We start from the raw sequence: 21,178 nt of genomic DNA on the forward strand, positions 1-21,178 counted from the left end.
GTTGGTGAGCTTCATCTTGGTGCATGTAGTAGAACTAATTATGCACGACTTACAGGAGAACAGACTTAAGGTGTGTTCTGCTTTCAGACCCCATCTCAAACTACACGGCATTCGCGATCTTGAGAATGATCTCGCTGATGAATATGAGTAACATCAAATCCACCTCCCCCTCATCAAATACGAATAAAACCCGAAAGGCAGCAGCGATAGATCCACTCAGAAAAGGATCGTTGGATAAAGAGATTGTCTGTCAACTGTCAACTGGACACTACATAATTGTCCAAACTCTTTTAGAGAGTAAAACTTCCACCAATTGTGATGTCCAAGTTAATGTCTTTTGAAAATTTCCATCTCCTGAAAAAAAGACCCAGTTGATTTGGATTTGGCTGGCAGTCAGATCTCTTCTCGTCGCTTCAAGCGTGAGTCTTATTGACGCAGTTAGTGTGCCTCCATATGTCTTCCCTAGCCATAGAATATCTGTCTGCCGTACAGGCTGTGTTTCTACCTGGAACGGTAAGACTTGGCGTTCACCTGAACCCGACAACGAGGTGTTTGTGTTTACCTTGTGTAAACATATACAAGCAGCTTAGAAACCGCGTCTCTGAGCACACGTAACATGCCAAAGTCGCTTAACCCTGTTCTTATATTCAGTACAGAGTCGGCAGTAAGGCTCAGATTCCTCCCGTACACCATCCCCCCGGGGTTGGCCGTGAACTCCTCTCGGTGGGCTGTGCGGAGGCCAAGGAGGACGAAAGGCAACAAGACAACTCGTCGCGAGCCATTAGAGCAGGCTTCAGCGTCTGGTGCCAACGTTCCAGCATATCATTGTACTGTGGATGGTATGCAGTAGTCCTATGCGTTTGAAACCAAAGAGCTTTCCTAACCACGCCAAAAGAGTCGACTCAAATTGCATTCCCTGGTCCGTGATCATTACGGCTGGTACACCAAAGCACCGAACCCACTCTCGACAGAGGGCTTCGGCACATAATTGTACCGTCATGTCAGCCAAAAAGGTATTGCTTCAGGTCACCACGTAAACCTGTCGATGATTGTAAGGCAATACTTGTACCCGTGCCAGTCTCAAAAATTACCGATGATGTCGAGATGGATGGTATGGAAGCGCTTGGTTGACCTAAGGAACACTCCCACTTCTTTTCGTATATGCTTGTTGACCTTGCCCTTCTGACCCAAGAGTTTACGTCCTTGTTCACGGACGGCCGGAAATATTTCCCAGTGACTAACCGATTCCTCGTCCTGATGCCTCGGTGTGCAAGAACGTGTATTGTGTAAAATACTTCCCTGCGAAAACTGGGCGAAATGAATGGTCTGGGTCCCTTATCTGGGGTCTCGCACCGTAAATAAAAGTGTGAGCCGAAAATAGGAAACTCGTTGAACTTGTATTTGGAGTTTGCCATCAGGGTTTGAAGCGCCGTGTCGTCTTTTTGTGCCTCGGCGATCGCCGTATAACCAACCGCGGCAGGAATTGTGACTTCCGATATTTGAGATAAAACCCTGCAACAACATTGTCTTTCCAGACGTGTTGGATATCAGAAGTAAACGGCTGATATAACTCGCGTGCGGAAGTTGGCGAGGGGACACTTTGTCGGGCTTTTGTCTAAGCGCGAAAGTAAGGGGCTTGTAGTACATGAACACGGTGAATGGCCTGCCCTCAAGAGAGAAACGGAAGTATTTTATAGCGAATAGCTCACGATCGTAGGCCCCCTACAGCGCCGGTGTTTTTTAAAGAACCTCAACGGTTGCTAGATTTGATTCACCTGTTGATGTAGAGCGGCACCTATCGCTGTATCTGAGGCATCGAAGAACACGGCTAGCGGTGTATCTGGCTCGGGAAATCCCAATAGTGTTGCATCAACGAACTGTTGCTTGACTGTCTCAAACGCATGGACGGACTCAGCAGACCACGCAACCTCGCGGGAGTTCTTGGTTTTGGGTCCAGGCAAGGAGGCGTTAAGGATCGTTTGGAGATGAGCGGCCTTGGGCTAGAAACGACGATAGAATTCAACATGACCAAGAACCTTTGCAGATCCTTCACCATGGGGGGGGGGGGCTCCTAATCCTCTTAACTTTCTCTGGGTTAGGTTGGATACCGTGAGGGGTTATGGTGGTGGCCGAGAAATTTTAACTGCTTCTGTAGGAATCAACATTTTTCAAAGTTTAGAAGACGTTGAGAAATGCACTCGAGATGGTCAAAGTGCTCAGATTCGGAAGCAAAAGCGACCAAAACATCATCCATGTAGACGAGGCAAAAGTTCAAGCTTCGCAAGATAGAGTGAATGAACCCCTGGAAAGTCTGCGCATCGTTGGACAAGCCGGAAGTCAGTGAACTCCTGGAGTCCGAAAGGTGTCCAGATAGCCTTTTTGGTATTTCTTGGCAAGATCCAAGGTCGTAAAAACATGGATGAGTGGAATGGGGTGTCGGTCTGGAATTGTCTAAGCATTCAGATGTCTATAATCTCCGTTTGGCTTAGGGACCATATGGAATGGAGATGATCAGCAGCTATTGAAAGGTCTCCATATATCCTGTTTTACGAGATCATCGAACCCTTTATTTGCAACAGCTAGCCTCTGGGGTGATAGATTACGCACCTTTGAGAAGATCGGGGAGCCGGTAGTATTGATGTGGAGCTGGACATCGTGCTTAACCGGCTGGGAGGAACTACTTCCAGTAGCAATGTTGCAATATTTGGAGAGGAGTGCGCGAATGCGGTGGTCGGGAACGTCCTCGAAAATAAGAGTGTCGTCCTTGCAGGTAGGAATTTTCCCTGACGTCTGTAGTGGGGTCTATCAAGGCCCCGTTCTGCAGGTCCAAGCCCATAGTGTCACAGGAAGTCTGCGCCTAATATGCGGGTGCTAATGTCCACCAGAACGCATCGCCACGAAAACGTTCAGCGCAGTCCGAAACTCACGTCCACCTACCTATAGCCATAAGGTTCGAATGGGAGAAGAATTCGCGGTAGTCAGTCGTTAATTTTGTGGGAATAGGGTGTTCGGATTGGGTAGGTAGGTATGCGCGGAGGTATGCATCAGCAGTATTGATCGATTCGATCGATGCAGAAGGTTTAGGGAGAAAGGCCATATTGCCAGTGAGTGCAATATTGACGGAAGTAGTAAATGTCCAGATTTTAGAAAGGTGCTCACTGCAAGAAAGATTCAAAGAAACCTCAATTATTGCAGGTCGTTCAAGATTTACTTGAGTAGACCACGTTCGAACCTGAGATGGAAATTTCTGTCATAAGTAAACCATATAGAGACCGTCGCGGTGGCATATGGGTCACAGATTCGACTGTTGGAACGGTGATACTGGCTTGCGGGCGACAGGCCATACGATGTACTGCAAGTCAGGCAACTAGTGGCTTTGTGTGGGCAAAAGTAAGTGGTGTATATGTATACAGCTGCTACGCTTCACCAAATATGAGACTGCCTGAATTCCAAAGGTGATTGCTGGTGATTTCAACGCTTAGGCCTTAGAATGGGGTAGCAGGGAATCAAATGCCGGGAGCGCAGTTTATTAGAAGCTTTTGCCCAAATGGACATAGTTTTGGCTAACGAAGGTGTTGTAAACACTTTTCAGAATGGGAGGGTCAGGTTCAGTGGTAGATCTGACCTTTTTCAGCCCTGCATTGGCGCGTGGTATGTCCTGGTACTTTAGCGAACGGTACACCCACAGCGATTACCATCTTCTTTGAGGTATATGTCGAGACACAGGGCAAAGGTCCGTCATGCCCGAAACCGAGAAAGATTTTTGACTGGTTTGCAAAGCTTGGGAGGAGCTGACCTTCATAGAGGTGTGGTTTCATCAATTCGATAAAGCAGGCACCTTTACGGAAAGCGCCGCTCATGTGGCCCAATGCTTCACCAAAGCATGTGATGCGTCCATGCCTTGGAGGTGCTTATTACCCAGTAGAAGACTAAACTACTGGTGGAATGGTGAACTGACCAGCCCTCGATCGGCTTGCCGCTGAACTAGAAGAGCTGCTCAAAGGCGGTTGGTAGAGTCGACCAGGGGCAAAAAGAGTGCGTCTATAAGGCAGCCCACAAAACCTTCAAGCTCGCCATCCAGCGAAACAAGAGGAAATGCTTTAAGGAGCTCTGCTCCCCACGGGCGGCGCTTATAGAATCGTGATTGGACGATTCAGAGGCCGTTCATCTCCGTAGATCACGTGTCCTACTCTTATGATGAAAATCATCCAGGGGTTATTCCCCCAGCAAGAGGAGGGCACCGACACATTCCAGCCATCTCTGAATGCGACAGCAATTCCTCCAGTCGCCAGAGACGAGCTGGTGGAGATCTGCGGTAGAATAGGAGACAATAAAGCACCAGAGAGGGGGGGGGGGGGTGATTTCCAGTGCCATGAAAGCGGCAGAAGTTGGTATGAGTAGTTGGAGAGACGACACGGTGAGATTAATTATTATATAATCTCTCCCAATTTCTCACAGGGCAAGGAGGATATTGCCAATTTGGAGACCTCACCCGACTGTCCAAATTGCGATGGAGTCCCAGAGGACCCAGAGCATGTATTCTTCCAGTGTCCGAGATCTGTGGAAGAAAGGAGGAATCTAGAGGAGATTCTAGGAAAATCTGGTGCCGAAAATGGTAGCACATCAAGGGAATTGGGATGCGGTCAACTCCACGATCGCATCTATCCAAAATAAACTGCAAAAGGCAGAGGAGAGGAGAAAAGCGCGGTCACTTACGTCGCGTATAGAAGAAAAGTGACTCAGCTTGAATGAGCTGAATCCACCCCGTGATGTAATCCCTTAGGCTGGCTAAGTTTTCGCACTTGAATCTAAATTGAGAATTAAATCGAATTTCTTCATGATTTATAATAGTTGCAACTGTTGTTGATTGAATTCTTCTTTCAAATAGATTAAGATTACTGAATCACGTCTCCAACACTGGGCTAATCCGGTAATATGAAAACATTTCCATAATCCCAGATAAACCCCCCCGGATTGCATTCCCTTTGTTCCCTTTGCGGATTTCTGAATTACAACGAATAGATTCGGATACTGCGTTCCTTGATTTCATTTATCTTATTCGATTATTAATTGATATCTACTCGCTGATTAGATATTCTGTTTTCCGTGGATAGATACGGAGTGTGGAGTGGAGAATGAATGCTTGCTTGATGCCAAGCCAAATAGAAATTAAGCTGCTTGAGTCTAGTCGGTAGAACCCCTCTGATACATACTAATCGATTAAAGTCGACCCTGAAGATTCATTCATTGATTGTTTCCGTTTTTTGGTGAGATAGTGGTTAGTGGAGGAGACGATGATGAATAATAATAATCCAGGAGTTTCGAGGGCGCCGATCACTATAACGAGAAGGCAAACAATAAGACAGGAACAGGCATTTTTGGGAGGTAAGAGATGTGATTTTGTTTGAGGCCCCACGTGCTTATAGATTTAGATAAGGATGTTTGGATCTTTATTGAAATGGAAAACATTCATGTGATTAATTGTGGACATTTTTGGGGAAAAGCAACTTGGCAGTACCCATGGATGCTCCTAATAATAGAGTGTGAATAGTTTGGAAAAATTCTCCAAATGCCAATAAATAAATGATACCAGTGGTCTGTTGTTAACTGCAGACAGCCAAAGGTGGTTTTCTCGTCAAAATAAAAGCTTATCGTTAGTCGATTTTATGGCTAAGTTCAAAATGCATTATCAAAGGCACCGTACAGTTTCTGGGGTTATCTGCGATTAAACTTGTTTTCGCATTCACGTGAAAAATATTGCTGAAACTGGGGATGTGTCGTGGATTACATGCCAAAGTAGACTGGTTGATAAATATCTGGAATATGCGCCGGTTCTGGTAGATCTCAGTTAAATTCTTGTAACGTTCCTTCAATTAAGACCCGCAGCATTGCCACAAATGGCCATTTTGCAGCAGTTTTCTCAAAAGAGCTTTCCAAACCTCGCCAAAAGAGCAGATTCGAATTGCATCCCCTGGTCCCTGATGACAACGACTGGAACACAAAAGCACGAAATTCATTCTCGACAGACGGTCTCGGCACATAATATCAGATAGAGGTATTGCTTCAAGCCATCTCGTGAACCTGCCGATGATTGTGAAGAAATACTTGAATCTTGCAAAGGGCCGATGATGTCGGAACGGATGGTGTGGAAGAGCTGGGTTAGCCTAGGGAATACACCTACTTCCTTTCATATGTGCTTGGTTCACGCCTCAGATGTGCCGTGACAAACTCCTTATTCCAAATATTTACTATTGTTCTAATTTACCCTCTCGAAAATACTCCTCTTGGGGGGTAATACCCTTCGCCCACCGGTATCTCCCCTGTTCCATTCATTTGGAAAACCCTGTTTCATGGATGCTGTTCAGTGATTCCAGGGTTTTTTCCATGATCTCCCCTATCGCCCCCCCCCCCCCCGCTGTCCTTTGGAGTACTTAAGTTTTGGGAACAGTCAGAAGTCACACCGAGCCAGGTCAGAAGAATAGGAAACGGTTGTCATCGAGTTTTTGGCGAAAAAACTTACGAATAAGGAGCGCGGTGGGACAAGGCACGTTGTCGTGGCGAAAAAACCACTCGCCTATTGTCCACATTTCTGGCCTCTTCTGACGAATCTGGTATTCTCAGGGTTTAGAGAGATCGATAACAATTGATTATCTCACCTTGTGGGAGGAACTCATGATGTATGACATGCTTTCAATTGGAGAAAACAGTGAGCATAGCTTCAACGGTTGATCACCTGGCGAACTTTATAGGTGAAGTTTTTTACTTCCACTGGGACGAATGTACCTTGGTTTCCACGTCGCAGCCGTAAATCCAAGACTCGTCATATGTAATGATGGTTTTTAAGAAGCATGACAAACCTCAAAGCGATGCTCTTTTTGATCATCATCAGTCGTGGAATGAACTTGGCTGCAACTCTTGTCAGCTTCAATTTTTGGGTCAAAATCTCCTGACATGACCCAAGTGAGATGTCGCACTCTCTACCATCTATCGAGTCATCAAACGACGATTGTAACGCACAGGGGCATTCACGCTGGGCTTATGAAAGTCGTCAATTGAGGTTGATGGTGCTGGAACTTTGGTATGGGACGCTGAAAGGCCGCCTTAATGGCTCGCGGCGATCTTTAGTGGTCGCCGTCCTTGCCGAGCCTCATTGGCGGGATCACGTAGTCGGTTTGCTTAACAGAACTCACGATGTTTCAGCTGGGAGCGGAGTGGTGTCGCGGCACATCGGAGGCGCGGATCTAGGCACCATTACCTATTCTCCTCCGCCGCTGCATTCAATGGCCACAGAAACAGCTATGTCCCTCGAGTTGGGAGCCTTTGTCAAATCATCCCAAATGCATGCGATAATTTCAAAAAACTTCACAACTAAATGCTCTCCGTTATTCGAACGAAGGTCCAAATGCATACAATTCAACTTTACGTTATTCTCTTACTGGCCAATTTTCGCCATCCGTCCTTGCATCGGTCTCAAGTCTGGGGAAAGGATGTGAGTCTTTTTTCCGATCGTTCAAAGTTTGTGCGACAATTTCACCAAGATTCTTGACCACCCATTCCTATTTCAACGATCATTCACACCCAAGTCCCAAATCGTATTCTCACCCGCACAAGCTTAGATGCAATGAGAAGCCAAAATGCATTCAATTGCACACTTGGATGGGCATGTACGTAGCATTGTGACGCCAGTTATTAGAAAAGGGTCAACGATTATTTCCGGTATAAAAATGTATATAACGCTTGCTTATTCCACGGCCTAAGACCCAGAATGTCGAAAATTGAATTTGTGCACTATGCTCCTTTGCGTCGTCAATAATCAAAAATAACGTGTTTGGCTTGAATTACTTAGCAACTGCAATTGGAATTTTCTTCGATAAGTCCAAATAAATGTTTTTATCATCGCTTCCTCATATCTTTCTTCATAGACGGAAAATACAAGATTGTAATGAGATAAGCAATCTGCGTTCCATTGAGTAGCTGTAGGTATAGATGTACCCAACAAAAAAGGTAGCCAAATATAATCCCTGCTCTTGCACAATTTTTATGTCTTTGCTAATTGAAATTATTGCATCACCAATAATTTTCTAATGTGATTTTCATCACAATATTTTCCAGGTGGGCTGATTATAATGAGCACAGGATTATTCATAGCTCAGAGTTCATACATTTGGTTCTTCCCCAGCCAATGGCTTTTCTTCGGACTGAGTACGGATGAATTACTTCACGCAATCATTAGTTGGAATATAGCATTCATAGTAGGTTTAGCGGTAGCTGCACTTGCTGTTCGGAAGTTTCAGAAAGATAAGATCTATGTAAGTCATATTTTCGACTTTTTAAGTATGTAATCCTGTGATTATTATTAAATTTAGGATATTTAAGTTTGAAGTTGGTGGCCAAAGGTTAGACCCCAGGAGGAAACGTGGGTTGGTATCCACGATGGAGCAAAAGCTGGGACACGCCTGCAGGAATGACACCAACAGCTCTACCACCAAACTCTATCTCCACCTCCACGTGGTGACTGCTAGAAGCTCTTTCGTAACGAAAAGCTGTAGTCGGAGAACGATAAAGACGAGTTCCCCCGCCTAAAAACGGGACAAGTTGTACCAACTGGTCCTCCAGGTTGGGGGTTGGGTAGGGCTGACAACCCTACACGGAAAACCGAGGCTACCAAGTCACAAAAGGGCAACGCAAAACGGAATAACTATTTGCGCATTTCCTCATGGAACGTGGGCTATAAGGAGCTCTATACAGAGATTGATCTGCGTTGCAGGAGATGCGTTGGGCAGTCAGCCAAAAAATGAAACCTGCTGTTATCGGGACCACTTTGAACTAAAGTGACTACGTGCTAATTAATAGCCGCCACTTCTCAGCCTTGATCCAAGTAAGCAGGGTGAAGACATACGGCTTGAACCAGCAACTGATTACTTGGTACACTGACGGATCCCTCACAGCAGAGGGAGCGGGTGCCGGTGTCATTGGTCCAAGAAAAATGTACTTTGAGCCAATGGGCAGGTACACTAGCATATTCCAGGCGGAAATTTACGCAATAGACAAATGTGCCTCTTTTAATCTGCAAAGGAACTACAGGGCAGAATATAGCTATTCTCACCGATAGCCAAGCAGCGATCAAGGCACTTAGGTCTAACCAGGTGAACTCTAAACTGGTATGGGAATGCCTTGAGAGACTGAATACACTCGGCTCGTCCAACAAGGTCTGGATACTTTGGGTTCTAGGCCATGCTGGGTTGGAAGGCAATGAGGCAGCGGATGAACTAACCAAGAAGGGAGCAGGGATGCCTTTACACGGGCCAGAACCCTTCTGTGGAATCGGAAACGGTTTCATGGCTATGAATCTAAGAAACGAAGAGAAACGGTTGAGGGAACTATATTGGGCGGGCCTACCAGGGATTGAGCAGTCCAGAGTGCTTATTGGGGTATACGAACCCATGCGTACAAAGGAATGCTTAAACCTCACCAAAAAGAACTTCCGAATCATAGTGGGAATTCTCACTGGTCATTGTCGGCTGAACTACCACCTAGGGAAGCTAGGGATATCTACGGACACTGCCTGCAGGTTTTGTGAGGAGGTGGACGAAACCTCTATGCACGTCCTGGGACAGTTTCCGGCACTTGTGCAAAGTAGGTTGATACATCTGGGAGAACACTTAATACCAGATGCAAAGCTGAAACATGTGGAAGTGGGGAACATACTAAAGTTCCTAACGGTTACAGGCCTGCTTGAGATACTATGATCAACAGGTACACTGTAACCAGTAAAAGGGGCACAATAGTTCTTCAAGGACGCGGTGCGACTTTCCCTTAACAGAATAATAATAAGCAGGGTGAAGCCTTACACACCTCGATGTTCATCTTGCCGAGACAGGGAGGGAAATCTGATTTCCGACAGAATGGGCATATTGGAGCAATGGGTTGACTACTTCGATGAACTAGTGAACAGCCAGAATATCGGCGAGTTGTAGATCCCACCAGCTGAAAATGAGAGAAAAATTGTGCCACCACCAAGTATATTAGAAACAGTTCGTGCAATCCACCGAGTTAAAAACCATAAGTCGCCAGGAGTCGATGGAATTACAGCCGAATTGGTTAAATATGGAGGCGATCAAGTGGTTCATCAACTTATGCTCAAGGGTGTTATCACGCAGTGCAGCAATTATAGAGGTATCATGTTGCTAAGTACCATCTATAAGATATTCTCCGTTATCTTGCTAGCTCGAATAGCTCCATACGCCTAGAACACCGTTGGCCCATTCTAAACACGCTTCACTCTGATTCGCTCTCTGCGACAAGCGATGTAAAAAGTGTCGGAATATGAAAATCAGTTGCACCATATTTTCATCGACTTTAAACTGCCTATGATAGCCTAACTAGGGTACAACTGTACACGGGCATGAGGGAATTCGGTATTCCGGCGAAATTGATAAGACTGACTAGGCTGACCTCGAGACCATTTGGTATCAATAACGGTTTAAGACAAGGAGATGCCCTATCATACATCCCCTCAAACCTGAACCTGGAAAAAGTGACTCATGATGCTGAAGTAAATGCAAGAGGCACCATCCTCTTTAAGTCCACCCAACTACTGGCCTATGCTGACGAGATCGACTTCGTGGGAAGAACAACCCGAGACGTTCAAACTGCTTTTATCCAGATGGAGCAGACGGCGATTGACGCGACATCTTGGGCTGGACATCAATGAAGGCAAGACAAAATATATGGTGGAAGCTTCCGGACCAAAAACGAACAAGCCAACCAACAACATCAAATCGCACTGGTCAAGCGGGAAGAATAAAGATAGGAGAACTTTGAGACCGTTGAATACTTCGCCTATCTAGGGTTGAAAATCACAACCGGTAATAGCTATGACGCTGAAATCCGCGCACAGTTGTTGACTGCCAACAGAGCCTATTTCAGCTTACAAAAACTGTTCCGCTTAAAATGTCTCACGCTAGGGCCAAAGCTCTTACTGTACAGGACAATGATCATGCCAGTCCCCATGTATTCCTCGGAGACTTGGATTCTTAATAAGAAGAATTCCGAACTCTTGGCCGCGTTCGACAGAATAATCTTCCGAAGAATTTTTGAGCTCTTACATGAGGATTCCGTAGCCTACATAACGGCGAAATCTGTGAGCAATACCATGACCGTCTGGTTGTGGGTAAAATCCGGCTCAATAAGTACGATGAAGATGATCCAGCCCGAAAAGTCTATATCTATGGTGGAAAAAGTGGACGAGGCAGACCCTGCCTGAGATGGAGCGATGGCGTAGGCCAGGACGACAGAATGGGACTTCGGCACAAAAGCGGGATGTCCGGAGTTCGGTATTAATTCAGGCCTAGACCGGATACGGGTTGTTGCGCCATTAATGATAGTGAAAGGTGAAGCCTACACCTTAGAAAAACCCAATTACGCCCCCTGATAAAATGTTTAGTCTCAGTCTTTGTATGTTTATTGCCGAGTTGATTCTATCCCCTAAAGAGATTTAATTTAGTTTTCCTTTATGTAAGGTGTACCGGTGCCACCTACCAGTCTTCCTCTCTACTCCTTGTCATGCATTTTTTCATTATCCACTACAAGAAAGACAGGTGGTGTACAACAATTTTTTGGTGATTTGCCTGCGCGGGAAAATTTAGTTCGATCAGGAACCCGAATTGTTTAAAGCCAACCAGAATGTCCATTGTAGTTGGTGGAACACAAATGGAGTCGAAGATAAAGACAAAAGATTAACGAAAAAAAAAGAAAACTGTCGATAGTAGAGTGGAATCTCGAAAACTCAGAGGGCGTGCCTTTGACATCTTCAGTTAATATTGCTTTTTTGGTCAGTCACATTGTTGCCTAGAATTGGTTGGAATGTCAGATATATTTAGAGCACTGATCGTAAATGATATCAAACTAACCACACACGCGGGTGTACTGACTTTATCAACTTAGATAGTGACAAGATTAAACTATGCGTGGTTGCCCTAAATCCTAATATGGTGCGCAGCTAAGTGCCATTGCTAGTTCTAGGAGGATCGACTTGTTAGCGTTCCATTACTTGGTACAGGTCGCAATAGAGTTCTAGCCCTCCCTAAATTTGTGACCTAGTCACTGCAGGACCCACTCTATTTGATTTAGATACAATGTTAAAACGAAGTTTGCACTTCTGAACGATTATCGAAGTGATTCAAGGATTTGTTGACATCCTCTGACCGACATCTCCTTAGCGGCTAAATTTCCTTTCATTTTTGGGATTAGTTTTCCCCAAAATATAAAACAAGGACACCTAATTAGGCCCGCCAGAACGTCAAGCATGAATGGGTGCTCGTATGGTGGTTGCAGCGGCTTCCAAGGAGTGTCCACCCAAATGGGGACCTGTGACCACGTCTCGAGGTTCCTGTGAGTGTTGACCTCCATTGTCGCGTGTCGGGAAGGGGGAGTCGGTTGCAGCTCCGAAACCGCGTCCTTGAGCAGACGCAGCATTCCAGAGTTGCTTAACCCTGCTCTGATGTCCAGCACAGGGTCGGCGGGGAGGCGCAGATTCTCTCCGTACAATATCTCTGCAGGCTGGCCGCGAATTCCTCCCGCTGGTGGCCTTTAGCGTCCAGTGCAAACTTTCCAGCATACCATTAGACTGTGGATGGTATGCAGTGGTCCTACGCCGTTTGAAGCCCAAGAGCTTTCCTAACTCCTCGAAAAGAGTATATTCGAATTGCATTCCCTGGTCCGTGATGACAACAGCTGGACCACCAAACCATCATTTGAATCCGTGGGATTCTTGCAAAGGGCCAATGATGTCGAGATAGATGGTGTGAATGCGCTTGGTTCACCGAAGGAATACACCTACTTTCTATCAAACTTGGTTGTTGACCTTGCACTTCGGGCACACTATGCATTGTCTGGCCTAAGAATTTACGTCCTTTTTGGTGGAGGGCCAGAAGCATTTATCAGTGATTTTCCGGTTCGTCGTCCTGATGCCTGGGTGCGCAAGATCGTGTATTAATAATAATAATCGTTGGCGCAACAATCCATGTTGGATCAGGGCCTTGAAGTGTGTTAGAGCACTTCATTCAAGACCGTAACGGTACACTAGGAGGCAATGTGGTCAGCATTGCGCTCGCCCGAGATTATTACCCTGATTTGACTCAGGTACTCATTCACAGCTGAGTCGACTGGTGTCCGACGTCAAATCACGATACAAATCCCACTGCCACCAGCGAGATTTGAACCGCGACCTTCCGTACGGCAGCCTTGCGCTCTAACCACTCAGCTATCCGGACTGTAGATCGTGTATTGCTTTAGATAATTCCTTGCGAAAATCGGCCGGAATGAGTGGCCTCGGTCCCTTATCGCAGTAAATAAGAGTTTGCGCCGAAAATAGAAAATAGAATGAATTTGTATTCCTTCAGGCTCTGAAGCTCTGCGTCGTGTTTTTGCCCCGAGGAGTTCACAATTGTAGGCGCTGTAGTTGCGTTGAGCTGGGTTGAGCTGCTTTAAAAAGAAGCTCAACGGTTGCCAGATTTGATTCACCCGTTGGTAAAGAGCCGCTCCTACCGTAGTATCTGAGGCATCGACGAACACAGCTAGGGGAGCAGCTGGCTGAGGAAATGTCAGCAGTGTTACATCAACAAGCTGTTGTTTGACCGACTCAAACGACTGGACGGTCTCAGCAACCCACGCAACCTCGCGGGAGTCTCGCATTCAGCATCACCTGGTGATGGAGTTTAATATGCCCAAGAACTTTCGCAAATCCTTTACCGTGGTTGGTAGGGGAGAGCTCTTTATCGCCTCAACCTTCTCTGGGTCAGGTTGGATATCGTCAGAGGTTACGTTGCCGAGAAATTTCACCTGCCTCTGGAGGAATCTGCATTTTTCAACGGTGAGTACAAGTCCGGTCTCAAAGAGATGTTGAAAAATTTACTCGAGATGTTCCAAGCACTTAGATTCTGAAGAGGAAGCGATCAAAACATCATCCATGTAGACGAAACAAAAGCTGAAGTTTTGTAAGATGGTTCATCCACCACTAGAAAGTCTGTGTAGCGTTGCATAAATCGAAAGTCATCCCAGTGAACTCCAAGAGTCCGAAAGGTCTGCAGATAACCACTTTCGGAATGTCTTCGGCATGTTGCGACAGAGTGCGTGAATGCGGTAGTTCGCAACATCCTCGGAAATTATCGAAAGAGCGTCCTTTTCCCTGACGTCTATAATGAGGTTGCAGAATCTATCAAAGTTTTGCTCTGCAAGTCCACCAGCAGCCCATAGTGGCATAGGAAGTCTGCATTTAATATTGGGATGCTAATGTCCACCAGAAAGAAACGCCGCCAAAACGTTTGGCGCAGTCCGAGTCCGCAGTCCGTCAACCTGCCTATAACCATGGCTGCGGATGAGAGAAGAGTTCGCGGTCACTAGTCGTAGGTTTTGAGGAATTAGGGTGTTTGGACGGGGTACAGGTAGAACTGACACCTCAGTGCCAGGTAGAACTGACACCTCGAAGAATGTAAGGTACTGAGCTTCTAGTAGCCGTTGCTGAGGCACTCAGCGAGCCTAGTTCGTCGAGGTCGATGAGGGTCCCTGCGTGCGACGCAGGCCAAGATGGCGCGGATGTTCTTCGGCGGTCGACCTTATCTCCACCCAGCTGCTTCATTTCTCGTAGTTACTGGCTGAGGGTACGGCCGCCTAACGTCAGCTCATTCAGCAAGTGATTAAGCTATGCTTCCTTACTCACTGAAGGGCGCGCATCAGCTGCTCCTTCAAGCGGACGAACGAGCACTCCGCCAGTATGTCCGCGACGAGTCCAATGGTCTCCCCATCGAGACTGATGAATGCGTGGTTGAACGTGGTGGTGTCCGATGTGCTGCCACCCATTCACACCCTACTTTTCCGTTTTCTGGTAGATTTAAGAAATAATGCCGTGGGTCCCCTGTAGTAAGGTTTCGTTTTGCCTTTTAATGGAAATGTTCCACTGTTCTTTTTGAACTATTTCCACAATATGCTCCTTCCGCAGATTTTCTCATCGATTTACTTACTAAAATATGTAACTGCGATTCACTTGCACTTACAGATTGCCTAGAGTAAGTTAGTCTCTTCATAAAACTGCCTGAGAGATGATGATGATAAGATGATTGTCCAGCCAATTTCAATTTTTTTTTCATAGCTTTTCAGCTCTTTTATATCAGTTCCACATTTTAGTTGACTTGGTTTTCAGAACTCTTCTGAGGGGCATCCTGACCGCCTCTGGGAAACTGACGAAGAAGAAATCTAAAGCAAGACGGCAATAAAATCCATAGCCAAGTTTTGATTTTAATGCCTAGGGTTGACTGGGTACAGGAGTTAAGGAGTTGGTGAACCTTGAATACCAGTTTCAAGTTATCTGGCCCGGCAAAAATGAGCTCTGCTGCGGTCGATCTACTTTTCCCGGCAAAACAAAGGTCAACCCTCACTCTGTTTAACATAAGTTTAAACCTCGTTTCTGCACTTATTCAATTTGGAACCCACTTACTTGGGGTCCAGTCCTTAACGAACGGGTCAATATTTTTGAGCCTAGGTCCCAGCATCTTCTAAGGACCAAGTTTTATCCACTTATTAGCATTTGGTTTCGGCAAAAACACAACCTCCGGGCAACGCAATGCCTACCGACAAACCGCCATTTGGCAAACCGACTTCGGGAGAAACCAGTAAACCACGGCTCGGAATGTACCGAGGCCCAGGGGAAGGGATCGTCTAATAGTATTTGCGACTAGCAGTAAATCGAAGTGGTAGCGGTACTCTGATGACTTAGATGGACCTTATGTGACAGTACCAGTTCATCAGATTACAATAGCGGTCAGTAGAAACAGCGCCGGAAGAAAGCTCTCCTTTCTGTAAGGGCATCTCATTGCTATGAACCAAGCTTTGTTTTGAGACTGTGTATACCGCAAAATTGTAGGGCAAAGCTTTGTTGACAAAAGTGCGGGAAACTCACCGAGTAACCCTGAGGCGGGTTTCTGAGCTACCACTGTTCAATAATATTTCCTCTAGCGTCCGAATGGTGAGCAGAATGACGCTGGGACCCTGTAGCCGCTTGACTTCCAAACCAACTTGTATGGCACCACCTGGATTCTGCTTGATAACAACGCATTCCCGTTGCTTCTGGAGCATGACTGACATTATGCCGTCTTGCCTCCCTGGTAATTTTTCTGAGTTTGGAAGGATCTTCATTCTACAACGGTGGCAATATTTTTTTATCCGTATTCTGCAGGATACAAGGCTTTGACAGCAGTTTTTTTGTGTTCTTTACCAGAACCCCTTTATTTCCAGTGCGTTGCTTGTGTCAATATTGCCATTGGGATAGTTTGCTTTTGATAACGTAACCAAACTTCTTCCTGTTGATCCACCTCTATAGCAAGATTGACACTACAAAAGTAACCAGTTGTGCTCTGAGAAGATCTCTAATCGGACACTCTCTGGGTTTACACCTTAAAAGTCCCATTGTCAGTACGTATGGTGATATCAGTCGACACTGTTTTCCGAGCATGGAAAACTACTACTGCTCCTGCTACACACCCAAAGGTTTGGGTTAATATTAGAGTCAAAGAAAGACTTACCTCTTTCGTTGATTTTAAGCGCATTGGCCTTTCTTGTTACGATAATAGAGACCAGATCTTGTAGTTCTTCTGGTGGAGCTTTATAAACCAAGGAAATATACACGTACTCTGCACCTACCAACCAAACTACAGGTTTTCGGCTTAATAATAAATCCAGGGGAGAATTCATCAACATTAGCATGGAATCTGGTCGCTCTGGAGAAAGAATGTCTGGTGTTGAAAGCTATGAGCCTCTTAGATCATGGGCGCACTGCTTTCGTAATTGACATTTATCCGCCTCCGACCCCTCCATTTCAGAGTTCGCGGAAGACAGAGTGAGTGACGTAAAAACTTTCCTTCTCAACCAGATATTCCTGATTAGGTGCCATAGCACCCGAACATCGCTGACAGTGGGAAGGCTGACGGACTGGCTTGCCAAGGGTTCGGCTTCACAAGCTACGCTGTTGTCGAAGATTTGGCTGCCAGATTAACTCCCTCATAGTAGTTCCACCGAAGTCGACAGTCGGGAAAGTTCTCGGTGTATCAACTCTATTTAGCGATCTACAGACCAATTGCATTATGCAGTCCTGATCAGATTACTCTGGATACCAACGGGTTCCAGAACCTCAATATGTGGGCCTATCTGCCGGAGATTGTTAAGAGACAGTTGTGACATATAGACTCGATCCGGGTTTTCTTTCGTTTTAGGCCATAACTATTGCGTTTGCCGGGCACAACGGAGCTAGGTAAGGTTTAACTTGCTGCCATGTCGTCCGCTCCTAGTTATACATACCAAGCGAACTTTAACTTGGCAGAACTTATACCGTTAAGATTGAAGTCTTAAGCTCTATGGATAGTTTGCTTCCAAATGATTTCAACCAAACATTTTTTTAGTATCTTTCAGCTCTTATAGTCATAATCGGAGGTGCACTTATGTTACCATCTTGGGATTCTGCAACTCCGCTCATCCTTGCACGATACATCGCAGGCGCTGGACAAGGATTGGCTTTCTTGCCTACAATCATCCACACATCGGAAATAACTCCGCCCACTGCTCGGGGAAAAACAGTCGGATATGTAAGCTTCACGTTAGTTTCTTCCATTTTAATTGGGTTTGCCATGGTTGACCTGTTCATCTATGTTAATTCGGGGAGCTTGTCCATTGACCAAATGCTTGGCATACTAACGTTCATTTTCGGGGTGGTAAGCATTGTCGTTAACTATGTAAGGTTTATCGAGTCGCCAGTGTACCATTTGAAGAATAACGATATTAGGAGCGCCATCGATTGTTTGGCGAAGTTAAATTTAGACCATCCGTCATCTCCCAATGTAGCTAATGAACTTGCCCACCTGCAAGATTTCGTTCATGGGCCAAAACGGCCCAGTGGAAGCTTCAGACCCTTTATAAGGGTAGTTGCCCTACGCACGGTTTATGCATTATCCACACTAACCATCTTCAATTTGTTCACGAATCTATTCCTTGGAAGGGACCTGCGTCAATATAGCTTGCTAGTTGCTTACTTGGTCAGATTTTTCGGTGAGTTCATCGGTACTTACACTGTGGACAAACTTGGACGACGTCTATTATTGCTGATTTCTTTGGGGGGATGCATCATACCGTTTGCTGTGATCGGTGGTTTATATCTCGGTGATCTTGACAACTCGATTCTTGTAATTAGTGGCGCATTGTCGATCGTATACCGATTCTTTTTGGGACTTGGATTGAGCCACATATCTCTGCTTTACATGGGAGAGAGTTTCACTGTTGGCCAAAAACCGTTTTATATTTTCATAGCTCTCCTTTTGGAAAACGTAATACAAATACTTGCAATGGTGATATGTTGGTATTTTACTATGAGGGTCGCACCGGCTTATTTGGTTATGGCCGTTTTGCAGCTAATAATTGGGGGCTTTGTGTACTGGAAGACTCCAGAAACAAAAGGCTTGACATTGATTGAGTGCCGAGATATTATGGAATGATATTTGTGTCATTTGGGACTATATTAGTTTGCAGAGAGGTTTTCCCCTATTTGTTAAGTAATTATAAGGACGAAATTATGAAAGTCCTGATTTTGTAAATTAATATTTTAAGTTATTATGTACTTTTTTGATTATCTATAATAAAAGATTTATATGTATTCATGGAGGTTATTTCAGTTGATGGAGTTATTAAAATTATATACCTGCTGTGCACAATATAAAAGCCGTCTGGGTACCATCACTGTCTGTTCTTGGCAATGTGCATCAACTCATCCCCCGACTTTCCAAGAAGCTTGCCTCCTTCTTTCACTATTCTGCGTTACGTTCTTCTTGGGCGAACCATTCACACTCACAGGCTCAGAATTATTTGGCCAAGTTCTAGCGCTGACAGTTGAAGCAAATTTAATCAACATAGTTCAAATGAAGGAAAGATGACAACGACCATTAAACCCCTTGACGTTCTTCAGCCAACGCGGTATAGAGAACGCCACCAATAACAAAATGAAAAAGCATTGATGACAAGACCAATCTCTGGCGGATTCGTTCAAATTTTCGGCAAAATTTTGGAGAATAGACGCGGAAACCACTGACGAGCCAGATAGGCAGGACAAGCACAAGTATGAGTTCGAAATTAACAATAGTTTAAGCACTAACATCGTATCAGGAACGCGGTACTCCAAGTCAAATAAGGAATATTTGTAAGGAAGGTGAACCACTCCTTTTAATGAGTCCTGCTTGTAAGTAGCTTTAGTCGATGAGAAAATCCGGCAACTAAAAGTAAAACCAAGAAGACTGGAACGAGAAGATTGGATTTATCTACTCCTAAGATCGCGTTTCAAAAGACGCCCTCTCTTCTTCAATTTAACTCCACCAAATAATTCGTGCATTGTCGGTAACGGTGTGATAGGTCGCGCCTCAGGAGTTTTTCTGTGGTCGTATGCAGCTGCAGGTTATCATTGTCCAGGTGCGTCTGGACAACTCTGCCTAACAGCCAATGAGTAGGCGTAGAGTTGTAGGTCCTATTAATACAACATCCCCAGTTTGAAGCTCTAGAATACGTCGTTGACTCGAAGTTGTAGAATAGCTAAGTACCCGTCTCACTAGCGTCGCTAAAAGTCCTGATGAATTCGATGAAGCCACTGAAACAACCACCTGACTGGAAGGTCAGGTACTATAAGCTCTTGTAGTAGCGCAGTCGACTGGAAATAACGCGAATTCTTTATCTGGGTCATTCCGTAGTGGTGTAATTGGCCTAGAATTAAGGCAAGCTTCGATGTGCAGATTAAAGGTATATAACTGACACAGTCAAAGGGATTTTCTTGCCATCAGAGAAGATGGTCAATAAGCTATCCGGCACAGTCAGCGGAATTCTCGGCCAACCTTACAGAGCACCTTTCATCTGAGTTACAGTTGGTTGAGGTCATCCATTCCATTGTAGGCAAGGCGTATTGCAGTCCGAGTTGCCAGAGAGACTGAATGATGTCCCGCTGGCTGTCGACTCGATCGCTACCTGTCGCATGCCGAAATTTTGGAAGACCGCACCGCAGCTATGGTACCAGCTGATCGAGTCGATATTCAATGTCAATAAGGTGCGCTCCGATTCTAATAAATACGATTTAGTCGTATCAATCCTCGACCTGGATGTCATCTAGGAGACCGCGGATGTACTTCTCACTCCGCCGGCAAACGGGAAGTAGGAAAATCTTAAGGCGGCAATCCATAATCGCCTTACCGATTCAGCGGACCGCCAACTGCATAAACTTCTCACGGAGCAAAAATTGGGCGATGAAAAGCCATCGCAGCTCCTACGAGACAGATGCAGACGTTCGTCGGGAATGCGATCACGGAAGACGCGATTTGTGTAAAATGGCTAGACATGCTTCCGCCGAGTATTAGCAGACTCCTAAGAGTGCTAAAAGCCTCAAACCTGGATGAATAAGCCACGCTCGCAGACGAGCTCATCGCGACAGACCCGTCCGTTTCGGTCGTCAGCACGCCGCCGCCAGCCTCAACGATAACATTTTCACTGAGATCGGACCCAGTTGCTTGGGAGCTAACCACTCTTCTCTCAGCATAGCTCCCTCACGACACAGAGCCTGTAGGTACGAACCGCATTTCCGGACTACCCACCACCGTATCGCGGTCGCTCTCGAAGCAGGACAACCAGCCGCCAACGGACCCTTTCGAACACACCAGCCGCCAATACGGATTGGTGATGGTATTACCGCAAGTTTGGTGTTCACGCAAAGAGGTGGACCCTACGCCTCTCCGTATTCCGATAAGGAAAACTAAACGAACCACTCCTGTGTGAGGCGGGAAAGGTTGGCACCACGCTTTCAGTGGAAAGTCGCCTGCAGATTTTCGAGCGTGAAACACGCATCAGATTCCTCTTCGGTTCGAAATCTTCGGTCAACCGGAAACAGTTCATGCGCAAGACTCTCACGCTCCATACAGCCAACGTCTCACCAATTCGCACTTTCGGGCGGCACATTCTGATGCGCCCTGGCGGTTTATTATGGCAGATGTCCATTCAGCCGTTATTGGCGCGGATTTCCTAGCGCATCACGGTTTGCTGCTAGACATCAAAGGGAAAAAGCTGGTTGACTCGCTAACTGGCATCACATCGGAGCAAAATCTAATAG

The 21,178-nt window shown here is 45.8% G+C and overlaps 1 protein-coding gene across 1 annotated transcript; it reads left to right on the plus strand.

The window, feature by feature from the left end:
- The first annotated feature begins 5,159 nt into the window (after positions 1-5,159).
- Positions 5,160-18,657, plus strand: LOC119652906 (sugar transport protein 13-like). Its single transcript, XM_038057282.1, has 3 exons — positions 5,160-5,385; positions 8,113-8,309; positions 17,451-18,657. The coding sequence occupies exons 1-3, from the start codon at positions 5,295-5,297 to the stop codon at positions 18,534-18,536; spliced, it is 1,374 nt and encodes a 457-aa protein (XP_037913210.1). The 5' UTR covers positions 5,160-5,294; the 3' UTR covers positions 18,537-18,657.
- The last annotated feature ends 2,521 nt before the right edge of the window (positions 18,658-21,178 follow it).

Source organism: Hermetia illucens, chromosome 3 (assembly GCF_905115235.1).
Source record: "Hermetia illucens chromosome 3, iHerIll2.2.curated.20191125, whole genome shotgun sequence".
Taxonomy (NCBI): domain Eukaryota; kingdom Metazoa; phylum Arthropoda; class Insecta; order Diptera; family Stratiomyidae; genus Hermetia; species Hermetia illucens.

What these genes read in the sequence shown, in the direction of transcription:
- LOC119652906 (XM_038057282.1), top strand. Translation starts at nt 5,295, where the DNA reads ATGATGAATAATAATAATCCAGGAGTTTCGAGGGCGCCGATCACTATA. An exon ending in GGAACAGGCATTTTTGGGAG is followed by an intron (nt 5,386 to 8,112) that starts GTAAGAGATGTG and finishes AATATTTTCCAG; the next exon opens with GTGGGCTGATTATAATGAGC. An exon ending in TTCAGAAAGATAAGATCTAT is followed by an intron (nt 8,310 to 17,450) that starts GTAAGTCATATT and finishes ACATTTTTTTAG; the next exon opens with TATCTTTCAGCTCTTATAGT.